Below are 18,017 nucleotides of genomic sequence, written 5' to 3' on the forward strand. Positions count from 1 at the left end.
CTTTAAGTACATTTTGATGTTAATACTTTTGTACTTCTACTGAAGTAAAATAATGAATTCAGGACATTAGCCTGTAGTGGAGCACTTTTATAGGATGATGTTGCTACTTTTGCTCAAATAAATTCAGTGATGTGGTACATATCATAGCTGAAAAAATTAGTCTATTAATAAATCAATAGGCAAACAATTGAATAAAAACAAATTGTTCATCTTTTTGTAAGTAAAAATACAGAAAATACACTTGTCCCAGCTGCGCAGCTGTGAATGTTTGCTGGTTTTCTTAGTGATATGATATTCAAATAGCTTATTTTGTCAGACCAAAAGTCTAAAACCAAGAGATTTGCAATTTACTATCATTCATCTATCTGACTAAGTCATTGTGTATGGCTATGTTTTTCTATTTTTGGCATTAGAGCTAATGTGTGAAGATTTTTCCTTCAGACTGGAGATGAATTCAGGGATGATTTTATGCGTTAGAGATTATCCATCTGCCCAAAAGTATGGCGTACTGAAGGGGAGATATCTCCAAAAATAGCAAGACATGGTCAGAATAAGCATAATAATGTGTTTTTTACCTTTTAGTTGAAGACGGTTTATTTAGTTTTATTTCACATTGAGGAAAAAAAAAAAAAAATCTGAGATTTGGAGAATAAAGTCATAGGTTTAAGAGAAAAAAAGTCGTAGTATTATGACAATAAAGTCATAATATTATAAAGTAATAATTTTATGTGTTATTTTATTTTTTTATTTTTTAAAGTTATGACTTTATTCTTGTGATATTATAACTATTTTTCTCATAAAGTTATGACTTTATTCTCATAATATTAAGACTTTTATTCTCGTAATATTACAACTTTTTTCTCGTAAAGTTATGACTTTATTCTCGTAGTATTACGACTTTATTATCATTATATTACGACTTTTTTTCTCGTAAAGTTATGACTTTATTCTCATAAAATTAAGACTTTTTTTCTCGTAAAGTTATGACTTTATTCTCGTAGTATTACAACTTTATCCTCGTAATATAACGATTTTTTTTCTCTTAAAGTTATGACTTTATTCTCATAATATTAAGACTTTTTTCTCAAAAAGTTATGACTTTATTCTTGTAATATTACGACTTTTTTCTCGTAAAGTTATGACTTTATTCTCGTAGTATTACAACTTTATCCTCGTAATATAACGATTTTTTTTCTCTTAAAGTTATGACTTTATTCTCATAATATTGAGACTTTTTTTCTCGTAAAGTTACAACTTTATTTTCGTAATATTAAGACTTTTTTCTGGTAAAGTTATGACTTTATTCTCGTAGTATTACAACTTTTTTTCTCGTAAAGTTATGACTTTATTCTCGTAAAGTTATAACTTTATTCTGGAAATCTCAGATTTTTTTCCCTCAATGTGGCCCTAATACTCCGTAGTACATTTGCTCTTGGGCCCTCACTGCATTAGACATATATACTATATACTTAGACTATAAACTATGTTCCCTTCATCACAATGCTCAAATGTTTTGAGGCTCCAGACAGATTTTTTTTTCTTTTTTTTCCTAAAATGTCTCTTTTGATAGTAAAGGTTGCTGACCCCTGGTCTAACAGATGCCCCTTTCACTTGTTTTGACAACATTAAATGACATTTAACCCCAAATGTTTGATCAAAATCCACTCATCAGATGCACAGTCTCCTGCTGCTCTCTAGTGTTCACCAGAGGCATTGCATCTGCACCACCTACCGGATGTGACGTCACGGTTGACCTTCTCTCTGGTTGACATGATTCCTCGGTGGCTGCTCTGCTGAACTTCATCCCAACAGGAGTAGCAGCTCTAACATGAAAATACTTACATGTTGAATGGTGTCGCCATACAGGTAACCGCCTCTCAAATGAACATATGAACCTGCAGCATTGAATGTGGGTGAAATAAATGAGTGGATGTCATTAATTCATTCATTTATAAGGTTTATGCTTCATGCTAGGCTAGCTCAGGATGCTAACAAGAGGAAGCTAAAGGAGAGTGTGGACGTGATCAACTTCATGTGACAGCAGTAACGTTATATCTGATGTTAGCCTCTCTCTGGTGACATATTCATCAGCCTGTGTTCATAATGTTAGCCTTATTGTCTGTTCTCAGTCCTACCAGAAGACTGCTATATGTGAGGTAAAGGTTAGATAGCTGATGGTGTATGTGTAGCTGACTGACAGCTGTCATGTAGCTGGAAAGATCTGGAAAATATGTGTCTCTGCTGATTTCTTTTAGTTGTGTAACACAGTTTAACAAACCTAAATCATGTACATCTTCTGTGTTTTATTTGGGTAAATAACTTGTCTTGTTTGTTGGCACTTTTGAGTACAAAACATGAACTTCCTCAATAGTCTAAACTGCTGTTGAGTGGTGTGTTTACTTTAGCAAAGCAAGTTAATACCATGTATTTGTTCTGTGTCTCTCCACAGGGTTATTGCCACAGTAAACGCAGGGAACAATGGTGAAGTATTTCTGCTGCGCAGGGTTGCTCAAAAGCACCTGGGACCAAGTTTGTGTTGCTTTCTGGGAACGATACCCCAACCCTTACAGGTGAAGTAGTCTGGATACTAATGTACCTCTGGTCTTTGCATAAACCTAGTTATAATAGTTGGGATTATTTCTCAACATTTGTAAAACGAAATTAGATTGTGACAATCCCATAGGTGCTAAAAAAAGATAATACAATAAAAAGAGAGATAGTGCAATAGAAATATAAAAGATAATCCATCCATCCATCTTCAACCGCTTATCCGGGATCGGGTCGCGGGGGCAACAGCTCCAGCAGGGGACCCCAAACTTCCCTTTCCCGGGCCACATTAACCAGCTCTGACTGGGGGATCCCGAGGCGTTCCCAGGCCAGAGTAGAGATATAATCTCTCCACCTAGTCCTGGGTCTTCCCCGTGGTCTCCTCCCAGCTGGTCGTGCCTGGAACACCTCCCAAGGAAGGCGCCCAGGAGGCATCCGTGCTAGATGCCCGAACCACCTCAACTGGCTCCTTTCGACGCAAAGGAGCAAGGACTCTACTCCGAGTCCCTCACGGATGACTGAGCTTCTTACCCTATCTCTAAGGGAGACGCCAGCCACCCTCCTGAGGAAACCCATTTCGGCCGCTTGCACCCGCGACCTCGTTCTTTCGGTCATGACCCAACCCTCATGACCATAGGTGAGAGTAGGAACGAAGATTGAACGGTAGATCGAGAGCTTTGCCTTCTGGCTCAGCTCTCTTTTCGTCACAACGGTGCGGTAAAGCGAATGCAATACCGCCCCTGCTGCTCCGATTCTCCGACCAATCTCACGTTCCATCGTCCCCTCACTCGCGAACAAGACCCCGAGATACTTAAACTCCTTCACTTGGGGTAAGGACTCATTCCCTACCCGGAGTAGGCAATCCACCGGTTTCCTGCTGAGAACCATGGCCTCAGATTTAGAGGTGCTGATTCTCATCCCGACTGCGTCACACTCGGCTGCGAACCGATCCAGTGAGTGCTGGAGGTCGCAGACCGATGATGCCAACAGGACCACATCATCTGCAAAAAGCAGCGATGAGATCCTCAGCACACCGATCTGCAAACCCTCCTCCACCCGACTACGCCTCGATATCCTGTCCATGAATATCACGAACAGGATTGGTGACAAAGCGCAGCCCTGGCGGAGGCCAACCCCCACCGGAAACGAGTCCGACTTACTGCCGAGGATCCGAACACAGCTCTCGCTTTGGGCGTACAGGGATTGGATGGCCCTGAGAAGTGCCCCCCTCACCCCATACTCCCGCAGCACCCCCCACAGTATCTCCCGGGGGACCCGGTCATATGCCTTCTCCAAGTCCACAAAACACATGTAGACTGGATGGGCATACTCCCAGGCCCCCTCCAGGATCCTTGCGAGAGTGAAGAGCTGGTCCGTTGTTCCACGGCCAGGACGGAATCCGCATTGTTCCTCTTCGATCTGAGGTTCGACTATCGGCCGAACCCTCCTTTCCAGCACCTTGGAGTAGACTTTACCAGGGAGGCTGAGCAGTGTGATACCCCTGTAATTGGCACACACTCTCTGGTCCCCCTTTTTGAAAAGGGGAACCACCACCCCGGTCTGCCACTCCTTAGGCACTGTCACCGACTTCCACGCGGTGTTGAAGAGACGTGTCATCCAAGACAGCCCCTCCCCACCCAGAGCCTTCAGCATTTCTGGGCGGATCTCATCAATCCCCGGGGCTTTGCCACTGTGGAGTTGTTTGACTACCTCAGTGACTTCCACCAGGGTAATTGATGATGGTCCCCCATCAGCTTCCAGCTCTGCCTCTACCATAGAGGGCGTATTGGTCGGATTCAGAAGTTCCTCAAAGTGCTCCTTCCACCGCCCGATTACCTCCTCAGTTGAGGTCAACAGTGTCCCATCCTTACTGTACACAGCTTGGATGGTTCCCCGTTTCCCCCTCCTAAGGTGCCGGATGGTTTTCCAGAAGCACTTTGGTGCCGACCGAAAGTCCTTCTCCATGGCTGCTCCGAACTCCTCCCACACCCGCTGCTTTGCCTCCGTCACGGCAGTGGCTGCTGCTCTTCGGGCCCGTCGGTACCCTGCAACTGCCTCCGGAGACCTCCGAGATAACATATCCCGGAAGGCCTCCTTCTTCAGTCGGACGGCTTCCCTGACCACCGGTGTCCACCACGGTGTTCGAGGGTTGCCGCCCCTTGAGGCACCTAAGACCTTAAAACCACAGCTCACCGCCGCAGCTTCAGCAATGGAAGCTTTGAACATCGTCCACTCGGGTTCAATGCCCCCAACCTCCACAGGGATGCCAGAAAAGCTCCGCCGGAGGTGTGAGTTGAAGATCTCTCGGACAGGGGCCTCCTCCAGACGTTCCCAGTTCACCCTCACTACGCGTTTGGGCTTACCAGGTCTGTCCAGAGTCTTCCCCCACCCTCTGACCCAACTCACCACCAGATGGTGATCAGTTGACAGCTCCGCCCCTCTCTTCACCCGAGTGTCCAAAACATGCGGCCTCAGATCAGATGATACGATTACAAAATCGATCATCGACCTTCGGCCTAGGGTGCTCTGGTACCACGTACACTTATGAGCATCCTTATGTTCGAACATGGTGTTCGTTATGGACAATCCATGACTAGCACAGAAGTCCAACAACAAACGACCACTCGGGTTTAGATCAGGGAGGCCGTTCCTCCCAATCACGCCACTCCAGGTGTCTCCATCGTTGCCCACGTGCGCGTTGAAGTCTCCCAGGAGAACTATGGAGTCCCCTACTGGAGCCCCATACAGGACTCCATTCAGGGTCTCCAAGAAGGCCGAATACTCCGAACTGCTGTTTGGTGCATACGCACAAACAACAGTCAGAGTTTTCCCCCCCATAACCCGAAGGCGTAGGGAGGCGACCCTCTCGTCCACCGGGGTAAACTCCAACGTAGCGGCACTCAGCCGGGGATTTGTGAGTATCCCCACACCCGCCCGGCGCCTCACACCATGGGCAACTCCAGAGAAGAATAGAGTCCAACCCCTATCCAAGAGTACGGTTCCAGAACCGAGGCTGTGCGTAGAGGTAAGCCCTACCAGATCCAACTGATAGCGCTCCACCTCCCGCACAAGCTCCGGCTCCTTCCCCCACAGAGAGGTGACGTTCCACGTCCCCAGAGCCAGCCTCTGCCGCCCGGGTCCAGTCCGTCGAGGTCCCTGGCCTTCACTGCCACCCGTATGGCAGCGCACCCGACCCAAGCGGTTCTTCCCGCAGGTGGTGAGCCCACAGGATGGAGAGGAGGGGGGTGCCACGTTCCTTTTTCGGGGTATCCCCGGCCGGGCTCCGTGGCAAGCCCGGCCACCAGACGCTCGTTGACGGGCCCTCCGTCTGGGCCTGGCTCCAGACGTGGGCCCCGGGCTTCCTCCGGGCCGGGTAACTCCTCCTCTGCCTCGTGTCGTCATTGGGTTTTTTGTGAACCATTCTTAGTCCGGCCCCTCACCTAAGACCAATTTGCCATGGGAGACCCTACCAGGAGCACGAGGCTCCAGACAACACAGCCCTCAGGGTCATAGGGACACACAAACCTCTCCACCACGTTAAGGTGATGGTTCCCGGAGAGGAAAAGATAATACAATATAAAAATACAACATGTATATTGATGAGATGACAGTTCTGCCAGATATTGCACAAAGTGTCCGTCAGATAATTATATAATTATTGCACAGAGTGATCAGCATATGTTATTGCACATATCCGTAACGGTAGATTTACAGTATTTACATTGCAAAAGTGACCCAAAAGTGACCAACGTGTTATTGCATATTTACATTGCACGTGTTCAACTCAGACAGAGGAGATGTCAGAGTTCAGGAGGTTTATGGCAGTTGGGAAAAAGCTGTTTTTAAGTCTGCTTGTGCGTGTGCGGATTGATCTGAAGCGCCTGCCTGATGGGAAGAGCTTAAACAGAGTGATGTCCTTGATGATGTTTTTGGCCCTTCCCATACAGCGAGTGTTGTGAAGGTGGTCAAGTGATGGCAGCTCAGTATACTGATGAGGGTAAACAGTGGTGGAAAGTAACCTAAGTGTTTTTAGTTACGCAGTGTGTTTAGGTTGTAAATGAGGTACTTTTACTTTATATCAGTATTTTTATTTTATGGTACTTTGTACTTCAACTCCACTACATTTCAGAAGCTAGTTCCTTAAAATGTTGCTTATTAAACATATGGTTAGCTGACCAAATGTGACACTGTGACAGCAATAGTAGTCCAGTAATGTGATATAACATCATTCTGTCACCTGATGAGTTTTTTTTTTACTTAATTTTACTTTGAATACTTTAAGTACATTTTGATGCTAATACTTTTGTACTTCTATTGAAGTAAAATAATGAACTCAGGACTTTAACCTGTAGTGGAGCACTTTTATAGGATGATGTTGCTACTTTTGCTCAAATAAATTCAGCGATGTGGTACATATCATAGCTGAAAAAATGAGTCCATTAATAAATCGACAGGCAAACAACTGTATAAAAACAAATTGTTCATCTTTTTGTAAGTTAAAATACAGAAAATACACTTGTCCCAGCTGCGCAGCTGTGAATGTTTGCTAGTTTTCTTAATGATATGATATTCAAATAGATTATTTTGTCAGACCAAAAGTCTAAAAACAAGAAATTTGCAATTTATTATCATTCATATATCTGACTAAGTCATTGTGTATGGGTAAGTTTTTCTATTTTTGACAGTTTGTAGACCATATGATTGATGATGATTAATCAACAAAATGATTCGTCTGATCAATTGTGAAAACAATTGTTAGTTTCAGTACTAGCTAAATGATCAAATTAAGTGATAAATTGATCAGCAGAAAATAAATCTCCAAGAATAATAAGATAATGGATTAATTATTTTAAAGTCTAACAGTTGCTTGTTCAGTTTCTCATAGTTGCGTATTTGTTGCTTATTTATGCCACAGTAAATTTGATATATTTTGGGTTTTGGACTGTTGGCTGGACAAAACAATACATTCAAAGATGTCACTTTGAGTAATGGGAATTTCTTCCCATGTTGTGACATTGTATAAACTAAATAATATTATTTAATTGAAGACTGTAATTGACAGAAGTATTTCTAAGCCCTACACCGAGGTTTTTGTATTGTCTTGATCCATAGCTTTCCCTTCTCTCCCACAGTAACCATGTTTTGACTGAGGACATAATTTTCCGAGAGGTTACTCCGAACAACTGCCTCAAATCCAGACGTCTGTTGACCAAAACGAGCCGAGGGCCTCGCTGGATGGAACGCTACCTTCCAAAGCACATGGCCAGCTCGGCGTACATCATTGAGGACTCTATTGTGGACCCTCAGAAAAGGACCATGACCACGCTCACATGGAACATCAGCCACGCTCGCCTCATGGTACCACAATGTTTGCTTCCATAGCCACTCAGCGGCATTGCACAAAGTAATAGCGTGGCTTCATGTTGCTTCTGTTTGTTTTTTTCTTCTGTGTCCCAGTCCGTGGAAGAGCGGTGCGTGTACCAAATTAACCCTGACAACGGCAGCTGGACCGAGATAAAAAGAGAAGCTTGGATCTCTACCAATGTCTACGGGCTCTCGAGAGCTATTCAGGTCAGTAGAGTAAAGTGGGGCGCCACACTACGTAACAGCTCAGGGAAAGTGGTGTGGGGCGACTGAAAGGGAGATTTACCCACCTATCTTTCATTCTCTAATAGGTAACATAATACACAGTGTTAAGATGTAACAGCTGAGCAGTTGAAGCTGTCTGCCAAGACCAAGGTTGCTGAATGATTTATGACAGAATCAGAGTGGTATTTTATTGTTCTCAGGCTCCTGGAAAGCATGTTAGTACATGTTTGATGATACAATTATAGGTTGTTCTCTGTCTGAGTGTTTTGTTATGCCTCGGTTGACTTTACGTCTTGTCTTTCCAGGAATTTGGTCTTGCGAGGTTCAAGACCAGTGTTACAAAGACCATGAAAGGCTTTGAATATGTGCTGGCCAAAATGCAAGGTAAATGGTCAACAATAATAACATCAGTGTGAAGTAAGATTAGTGTACTGCATTAATTGCTGGAACGAAGGTATCGTTAATTTTATTTGCAACACCTGTGCTTTTCCTGCAATGACAAGTCAAACTAGAATGGCACTCGGAGAGCGCAGACCTCCGCCAAGCTGCCCGAGTACGATTGCCCCCCCCCCTCTCCGTGCAGCTTGCGCCATTATCCTCGTGTATTTTTGTTTATGTTGAGATCAGCTGTACGTAGTGGAGCAGCGTAAAACACTTAATTCAAGCTGGACAGAAACAAAGTAAACTAAACCGTTGTCGTTACTCATTCAAACAATCACCAAGTGTGCTTTGGTCGAACTCTACTGTAATTTCACAGAGTTTAATGTGAAAAAACGCCAAATTTACAGGTGTCCCCCCCTCCGTCCAACCCCCCGCTCTCTGTCTGTCTCTCTCTCTGCAGGCAGAATGAAAGAGGCAGTGTGGTGCGTCATGAACGCGTCATCAGTTACACTGTGCATGTCCTAAAGCCTGTGGTATTAATGCACAGGCTGAGCAGAGTTAATTAAAAGAAATTCCCAAAGCCGGATCATGATCCGATCGTCACCAAAATCTAATAGATTGTTCATTGTGCCACACCCCACCCCTCCAAAACATTTCATTCAAAACCATCTCGGACTTTTGGAGTAACAATCCAAACGGACAAACCAACAAACCAACAAACCAACGCCGGTGAAAACATTACCCCCTTCCTAGGCCTTCGGCCTTGGTGGAGGTAATTATTTGCATTGAAAAAGGGACGATTAAGAAGCACAAGTGCTCGTTAAGCTGTTAAGATTCAGGTCAGCAGATGTAATTGAAAGATGAACAAATGGTTGACGGGGAAGAAAGGAAAAACTGGTTGATGTTCAATGCGCAAGCCTCAGTCAAATTCAATAACTGGCGATTTGGGTGAAGCTTAACAGCTTTCAAAGGGGGGATTACAGGAAAAGGTTGGGAACCTCTAAAGTTACAAAATATGCAAGATTCATTTTTTTGTAAATTACTTTGAATTTGAGTTGTATGTTTACATTGCCATGTAGAGTTGCAAGTCCAAATCATACAACCGTTTATTAGAAAGTTAAATTTACTGTGAGGATCCTTTAACTGGTTATGAGTGTCAATGTAATACTGATGCCTCTATATGACCTTCATAAGGAAACGAGACCATCAGCGAGAAGATTATTATTATTATTTCTATATAGTTATTCTTAATGCTCGTCATCGTTGCCACCGGGTCGGATTCCACGTGAAATCAGCCCGCCGCGGACAGACCCAGATCCGGCTTCGCTGCCGCCTTCGACCTGCACTTGGAGCTCCGGCTGGAGGTGGAGAGCTCCACGCCCGGTAGCAGCAGCTCCTCCTCCGGCCATAAGCAGAGCTCTACCTCGCTGCTACGCCGGTCCCCGCTGGATGCCAGCACTGACACCACGCAGCTGGAGTTCTATGCCGTATTGCTGGGCCAGCTGGAGGAAAGAGGCACAGGAGAACCAGAACCAGGAATGCGCAGGGTAGACTGTCAGACGCTGCTGCAGTAAAATTAGATGGTTTCTAAAAAGGGACCCCGGTGCTCAGAAACTCTACCGCTTTTGTCCGCGGGGGCCGCCAAAATCAACATAAAATGAAAGTTCCTCGTAGTAACTCCAAGATATTTAGTTTGGCTATAATGAGGCCAAATTAGTTGTTCATTTAGAAACTGTTAAGAAAGTAAAGCTGTTCACTTATTGGCTTAACTGTATAATTTAAATTTATAAGAAGGCAGTTTAGTGTTAAAATCTGTAAAATCTAAAATTGCAAAATATGTTTTTCAGTCACTATTGTGACCGTTGAGTCCAAACAAAATTAAGGTATTGAATACATAAGCAAAATATATTAGTTTGGTATTTTAAGTGTTAAGTGTATCGACCTCCACCTGTTTCCTGTTGTTGGTGAAGTCTCTCACTGACGCACAGAGAAACTGAAAGTGCGAATTATATGAATAACTAAATGTTATTATGAAAGTGTCTGTTGTTTATTACACAGTTCAGAACTATGAAGTGATAGCATAATTTTCCTAGAACTACATAAATATACATATATTTCTACCAATATTATAACCAATATGTTTTGACTTCTGTAGGTGAAACTCCATCAAGAAGTTTAGCAGAAACTGCTACGGATCGAGCAAGAGAGACGGCACTGGCAGCTAAAGAGAAAGCCAAAGACCTCGCCTCACAGGCCCAGAAGAAACAATATGTGTGATGAACTGCACAGGTTCTTTTAGCACTGATACTGGGACAGATTTATCTTAACCCCCCCACCCCTCGTGGTTTGGTAAGACAAACTGATCCCAGTCCTGGGTAGACACCTCTATGAGGAACTGAAATGGTGGGTGGACCATAAAAGGCCTGAGCTGGGTTCAAGAGCCTGTTCCAGCCTCCTGGAATATATAGTACCTTTTGATACCAGATCATCTCAGAGGGATGGTTGAACATGGCTCTGGGTGCCATAATAAAATAATAATAATAATAATAGCACTTAGCCAACCTTGATGCTCTTCCTCAGACCTTTACTCAACCTTTGTGCCCATCAACAACGTTTACTTTTTACTCTGTTCATTTCAGTATGTCGTGTTGTTTTGTAACAGCTTTGTATTATTAACAGCTTTTTGTTCAGCAGCTAAGTTTAGCATAACACAAAATATCTGATTAATGCAAATTCATTTTTATGATTTTTCTGCACTTGTATGTTTTACTGCAATCATGTTAATCTTTTTAGTTTAGTTCACCCAACCACACCTTAATTATCCTACCAAGACTGATTGCTTCAAGTTGAAGTGTATTGACTGAAGAAGGGTTCGTATTGATGGCATAGCTTGATGAGAAGTACTCGTTGCACTCTCGATATTAAGATCTGCTTGCACTGGACATCAGTGTCACCTAGATAAAAATTAAAAAAAGTACATTCAGCTTAGGTGTGATGACACAACACACGCAATGTGTTCTTACTGTATTGATTTAATATCAGCTTGTCAATAAATAAACAGTTCCTTTGTAACCATCATGCTGTGATGTCTTTGAACAATAGGTGGTATCTCTGTATAGTTACATCAGTGGTTCCTAACTTGGGGTCGCTACACGATTAATAGCATGACATAACATTATCCTTAATACTTCCTGTAATGTTTATTCAAATGAAACAGGGAAAATCCTTCTTTGTTCCTTTATTTACAGGCAAAACAAAGTTGGGAATTGTTGAGTTTCATCACTGTAAAACAATAGGTCCAGTAAAATAATCACAAACGGCACATAAATATAGAAAATATTTATTCAATAAAAAAAGCTTACACCAGTACAAAAATGCTACATTATATTACTGGGCGGAGAGACAGATGAATGCATACATACTATTAAAAAAGGTAATAAGGCATCTTGCATATACAAAAGTGAAGGGAAAGAGCGCCTTCAGTTATTAAATATATAGCAATGAATATGATACATACTTGTAATACAGCATAAATTGCATAATTACTACAAGTTACCTGCCTGACTGTGTGGTGCATGCATAATTCACATTTACATTGAGAAATGCACAAGCAATAAAGTGTACAGTTGTGATAATGAACACTTCTAAGAAGCAGTGAGGAAAACTGTCATTTATACCTCTTCTCCATATGCTCTCACAACTTATCTTTAATACAGGAATCAAAAGTCTTGCACTTGATCACAGGCTTAATTGTGTACAAATACTCTGAATGAATATTTGTTACTTAATTGCCAGATATGAATGTGCAAATATGACCAGTTCATTTCAGTTCACTGCTTTCATTTTGATATACCCACAATCTTTTTGAGACAAAACAAGTGCAATGTGTGGACGTTTTGTGCAACAGAAGAAAAAGACTGAACTTATATAACAATAGGACAATAATACAAAACATAGCACAGATTGGTGTTTTTAAGTGCATGCTACACAAGACATTACTGAAATATGAACTTAGTGCTAAAGAAAAGCTGTACGGTAGACCAAATCTGATTTAAGGCAGAATTCAGTATAAACATACTGTAGTAAAGAATAAGTTAAGAGGTTTGAAAAAAAAAAAGCGCCCTCATTTGGAATTTAAAAAGCCCTTAAAAGACAAATGAAGAAGCCCTTAAAGATGTAGAACTGTTTGAATCCTTGTACGGTACAGACACCTTATGGCTTAGGAAAGAAATGCCATTAATGGTTGATGCCAGAAAATATATTTAGCGTAATGTTACATCCATCCCAGCCCAGTGATTTTAACTGCTATTCAGTGCAAAATGGACACAACTCATTCATAACATAATCACTTAGCTTGTAGTCTGACGTGTGTTGAAAAGAGAATGTCAAAAGTTACTCCTTCGGTCAGTTGTACAGTAACATCTTTCGTCATTCTCCCTTTTCCTCCGTTGGATTGTTTTTGGAATGTTTTTCTCCTCTTCCTCTTCCTGTCTACCTGGTGACATTAAATGCGTTACCTATAGTAGGTGTACTGCTGTCATAGCCAGGCTTTGTCCATGCTGGAGTAACAGTGGTCTGCATCAGCGTGCGTGATGCTCAGTCCGTCAGAGTCCAGACAGTCGAACACGATGCTCTCCACGTCGACCTCCACGTCCTCTGTAAGGTGATCAACCAAAGAGCCGATCCATTAGTGGAAAGAAATATGTCACATTGAACTTACAATCTAGGGCTGGGTCAGAATGATTGCAATTAATATCATGATATTATAAAAGATGTTTTTTTTTCTCATAATGATATTTCTCACAATATGGGAAATGTATGGGGGAAAAAATCAAATGAATGTTCAATGCATTACAACAGACAGACAAAACTCCTCATGAGTGTAAAATAAAACTCAACTGTTGACATTATCTAGCTTTAAATCATTCAGACAACAGAATTTTGGAAGATGATAACAAAATATGAATAATAAATAGTAATTTCACAATGTAATTCTCCTTAGGGTTGATAAACTGTTTCTGAATTATTGCCACGCTGTAGTTCAAATCAGGCTGCTCAGAAAATATCAGCTAGAGCTGCAACGATTAATCGATTCGTTGTCAGCTATTACATTAATCGCCAGCTATTTTGAAAATCGATTAATCGGTTTGAGTGGGTTTTTCTTTTTTTAAAAAAGGCCAAATTCTCTAATTCCAGCTTCTTAAACGTGAATATTTTCAGGTTTCTTTACTCCTCTATGACAGTAAACTGAAGATCTTTGAGTTGTGGACAAAACAAGACATTTCAGGACGTCATCTTGGGCTTTGGGAAACACTGATCAACATTTTTTTTCCACCATTTTCTGACATTTTATAACTACTAATCGATTAATCGAGAAAATAATCAACAATGATAATAATCGTTAGATGCAGCCCTGATATCAACAGACATTAGTAAAATGTAATAATAAGTAGACTACAAGTAACAAAATGTGTTAACCACAAATAATTAGGTAAAGGTTTCTTTTTTTATATAGCCTTTGCTGGAACTTCCAATTCCTATTAGGTTTGAATGTGACGGAAATTATTAAAAATAATCCGATTTTGTACTTATTGAATCAAAACCTCCAATCACACTTTAAGCTATAAAAGCCAGGGCTATAGGCATTACTGTGACTGTGCCTATAGGTGAGACCCTCCTTGGGTTTGAGACACGTACCTCTGTCGGAGTCCGACCTCTCGGACGACATGGTCGACCCCTGGCTGTCGTTCCTCATCCTCTCCGTGCCTCTCTGCAGCTGCTCCAGTCGAACCCGCAGCTCTCTCTGCTCCCAGCGCAGGCGGCCCTTCATCTGCTCCGCACGCTCATCCTGCTCCTGCAGCTTCTGAAACGAGAACACAAGAGAGACAGACGAGTGAGCGGTGGACTAAAAAAGTAGCATTTGGGACAACATTATGCTCTCAACTGGGACTTCTCTCTGTATGATCAATACCATGGCGTTGAGTCTCACCTTAATGTGAAGTTGGGCTCGTCTCAGCAGGTTGAGCGTGGTGTTCCTCATCGAGTCAGATGACAGAGGGACTTGCCTCTTGAGCTGCTCCAGACAGTGCCTCAGCTGAGCTCGTCTGCAAAGCACAACAAGCTGTTAATCCATGCAAAGTGAAAACAGGTTGTTTAAGATTTCTCTTCCTCTAACTTTGCCCACCATAAAAAAGTGTCTTTTGCTATGATAGAATTTGAAAATGTGATATTATTTATTATGAAAAATATCCATTACCTGTTTTTCTCCAGCTCGTTGTGAACTGACCTGCAGTTACAGAAAGAGACAGTTTGTTTAGCTATGAACATTACATTCATGATAATAACAATGACAGGCTGTGTCAGCTCTGTCCACAGAGACAGTTGGAGACAGAGCAACATTTCCTGCTACAATGTAGCACATATGAAGAAGTAAGGAAAAAAATCTTTACAAAAATTAAATGTAAACTCCAACATTTTGATTCCCTCTCTGACCAAAATAAAATACAACATCTACTTGAAGAAAATAGTGTCATCGCCATAGAAGCTGCAGGATATGTCAGTGCATGTCACAGCCTGAGAGACAACCACAACAACACATAATAGATGTAACTCACACTCTGCCTTTTATTTACTCCTCTACTTCATGGGTTTGTTTTTTACATTTATCCTTTGATATTGCAATATATTGTTATTAATTGTTTTTTATTTGTTTGTTTGTTTTATTCACACAACAAACAATTACTTCTTTATTGTTTTCTTCCATTTACATGCATGTTCTTTTTAAATATCTATATATTGTAATTTGCTTAATGAATATATGTAAATATATGTTTTTGTTTTTATTTTGTTCTTTTTTTTATTTTTACTTATTATTGAATTGACACTTTGACAATATTGTTCACCTGACAGTCATACCAATAATGTAAATTGAATTGAATTGAATTGTGAAGTATTCAAGTTTAAAAAGGCTGCTTTGTCAAAACTGAAAGTCGAAAAAACCACACCCTATTGTCAGTTGTCTGTTATGCAATGCAATTCACCTATTTCCTCCAGCAGATATCTTCTTGCTCTTCTGTTTCTTGTCAGAGAGATCTGGACTGAGAGGCAGCAGGGAAGCATATCCATGTTCTGCCTCTGTGCAGGAAAAAATACATAATTTATTTAAGAAAACAGTCTGAAATTCAAAAGGAATATAAAGTAAATATAAAGTTTTCCATCTGTATAAAGTGTATAAATTGTAGTGCTACAAATTAACTTTTATTATCTAATAAGTTTTCCTATAAGTTGTAATATGAGGAGGACAAAGACTGCTGTCATCATCATCATCATCAGCTGGACGTTTTGTTTTTTGGCGCCATCACACAGCAGCACTATTATACAACTACTCTCTGCAGCCTCACAAGCAGAAATACACAATACAATATCTATAATGGATAAATAATAAATGCAACTTATAGTAGGGCTTTCTCCTGTCACACTTTCTCATTCACAGTGATGAGCGCTCACCGCTCATTTTCAAACTGGAGCAGATTGGCGCCTTTGAGTAACAATGATGAGACGGATATATGTAGGTCACTGAGTCAAATGAAGGAAAGCTCGCCTTAAAATAACCTTCCTGCAAGAATCTGGATGATTTCTCCAACAAATGCATTGGATTATGCATCTGCATTATGTTTTGCATGCATAGTTGCAGTGGCTTCATTGTGCATTTTGTTGTTTTAACTAACTTCCTCCCCCTCTGCAAGACTGACAGTTGTCATAATAAAAACACTCACCTCTTTCTCTTCTCTCCAGAAACTCTGCAGCCCGAAGAAGCACCTGGATGTTGCACACGTTTCCGTCCATTATTATTGTTTGTTAGAATAAAACAACCGCGGGTAAACAACCTACTGTGTGTGTGTAAAAAGCGTCGGTAGCCTGAAAGTAGATGAAGCTGTCTGTGTGCTACGTCCTCAGTCCACAGAGCCACCAACACCGACGCTGCGTTCACGTGGTCGACGTAAACTCGGACATTTGAGATCTCCACTCATAATTATGACCAAGTCTGTTAGATTTATTTATTTTTTCGTAAAAAAAAAAAAAGAGCACTCATTTGGCTGACATTTAAGAAAAATAATTACAAGTAAGACAATTAAGAAATAGCAAATTTTCACCACACCTAAACATTATGTACATTTAGCCTTCGATTCCAATATTTCTGAAAGCATTTGAAGGCATCGCCAAGTCCATGGTCAAGCCCCTCTCCTCTCACAGCACCTTTATTTCTCAAACATGCATTGTATTGGTTAACAACAATATTGACATGCACTTATGCATATTTGCCCCTATTATATGCAAACCTAAAACTACAGTGTATAAACTGGCCCTATGTGAGCTAACCTAGTTGTACAAAGTTGTTACATTGTTATGTGCTATTGTTACACTTATGTTTTATCCTACTCTGGAAAAAAACATACATATTTACTTCAACTCCAGCCTACATCGATAACAATATCTTTTTTTTACATTATAGACATTGATATTGCAATATATTGTTAATAGTTGTTTTTTTATTTGTTTGTTTGTTTTATTGACACGACAAACATGAATTACTTCTTTATTGTTTTCTTCCATTTACATGCATGTTCTTTTTGAATATCTATATATTGTAATTTGCTTCATGAATTGTATATATGTATATATATATGTTTTTGTTATTATTATTAATTTTTTTTAATTTTTATTTATTATTGAATTGAGGCTTTGGCAATATTGTTCACCTGACAGTCATGCCAATAAAGCAAATTGAGTTGAATTGACTGTGTATGCATTAAGCATGATGTGACCATATTGCAGGTACGTATTTAACTAGATAATTAAAATAATACGCTCTATAAATATGTTAAAACCACTAACTAATCGTTTGAATAAGCTGGAGTAAGCGGGAGCAAGTGTTTAATTGTCTTTTTCATACACAGAATAGTGATGTGTAGGTCACGAACGAGCCGGTTCTTTGAGCCGGCTCTTTTAAGTGATCGATAAGAGCCGGCTCCTGTCCGAGAACCGTTTTTTTTTTTTTTTTTCTTCTTTACTTAATTCAAGGCAGAATGATAGGATGATCATCTCCATGCCACGGGCACTCCATGCACTGACTGTGACTGAATGTTGTGTTAATGACGTCCGTGCGACCAATCAGGTGATGACAGACAAGGATCATGTCATCAAGCAGGGAGGGGCGGCGCGCTGAGAGTCTACAGGTTCAGAGCAGGAGGAACGGGAGGAGAGAAAGAGCGAGGGGTGCGTTGCGGTGCTGTGTGTTGGGTTGCGTTGCGTTGTGTAGCGTTGCGTTGCTTAGCGTTGCGTTGCTTAGCGTTGCGTTGCGTTGCGTTGCGTTGCGTTGCGTTGTTTAGCGTTGCGTTGCATTGTGGTGCGGTGCGTTTCTGTGTGGTGCGTTGCGGTGCGGTGCGTTGCGGTGCGTTGCATTGCGTTGCGGAGCATTGCGTTGCAGTGTGATGCGGTGC

The 18,017-nt window shown here is 41.3% G+C and overlaps 2 protein-coding genes across 2 annotated transcripts; one reads left to right on the forward strand and one right to left on the reverse strand.

Annotated features, from left to right (window-relative positions):
• Positions 1-1,702: 1,702 nt before the first annotated feature.
• prelid1a (PRELI domain containing 1a) lies at positions 1,703-11,593 on the forward strand. Its single transcript, XM_037780744.1, has 6 exons — positions 1,703-1,866; positions 2,450-2,570; positions 7,680-7,905; positions 8,005-8,118; positions 8,442-8,520; positions 10,673-11,593. The coding sequence occupies exons 2-6, from the start codon at positions 2,479-2,481 to the stop codon at positions 10,792-10,794; spliced, it is 633 nt and encodes a 210-aa protein (XP_037636672.1). The 5' UTR covers positions 1,703-1,866; positions 2,450-2,478; the 3' UTR covers positions 10,795-11,593.
• Positions 11,594-12,495: 902 nt separating this feature from the next.
• On the reverse strand, positions 12,496-16,573 carry mxd3 (MAX dimerization protein 3). The gene is made up of 6 exons (XM_037780745.1): positions 16,293-16,573; positions 15,558-15,651; positions 14,774-14,803; positions 14,507-14,621; positions 14,215-14,380; positions 12,496-13,173 (listed from the first exon to the last, which is right to left on the reverse strand). Exons 1-6 carry the CDS (start codon positions 16,360-16,362, stop codon positions 13,055-13,057), a joined length of 594 nt encoding a protein of 197 aa, XP_037636673.1. The 5' UTR covers positions 16,363-16,573; the 3' UTR covers positions 12,496-13,054.
• Between the last annotated feature and the right edge of the window lie 1,444 nt (positions 16,574-18,017).

This window comes from Sebastes umbrosus, chromosome 9 (genome assembly GCF_015220745.1).
Source record: "Sebastes umbrosus isolate fSebUmb1 chromosome 9, fSebUmb1.pri, whole genome shotgun sequence".
Taxonomy (NCBI): Eukaryota; Metazoa; Chordata; class Actinopteri; order Perciformes; family Sebastidae; genus Sebastes; species Sebastes umbrosus.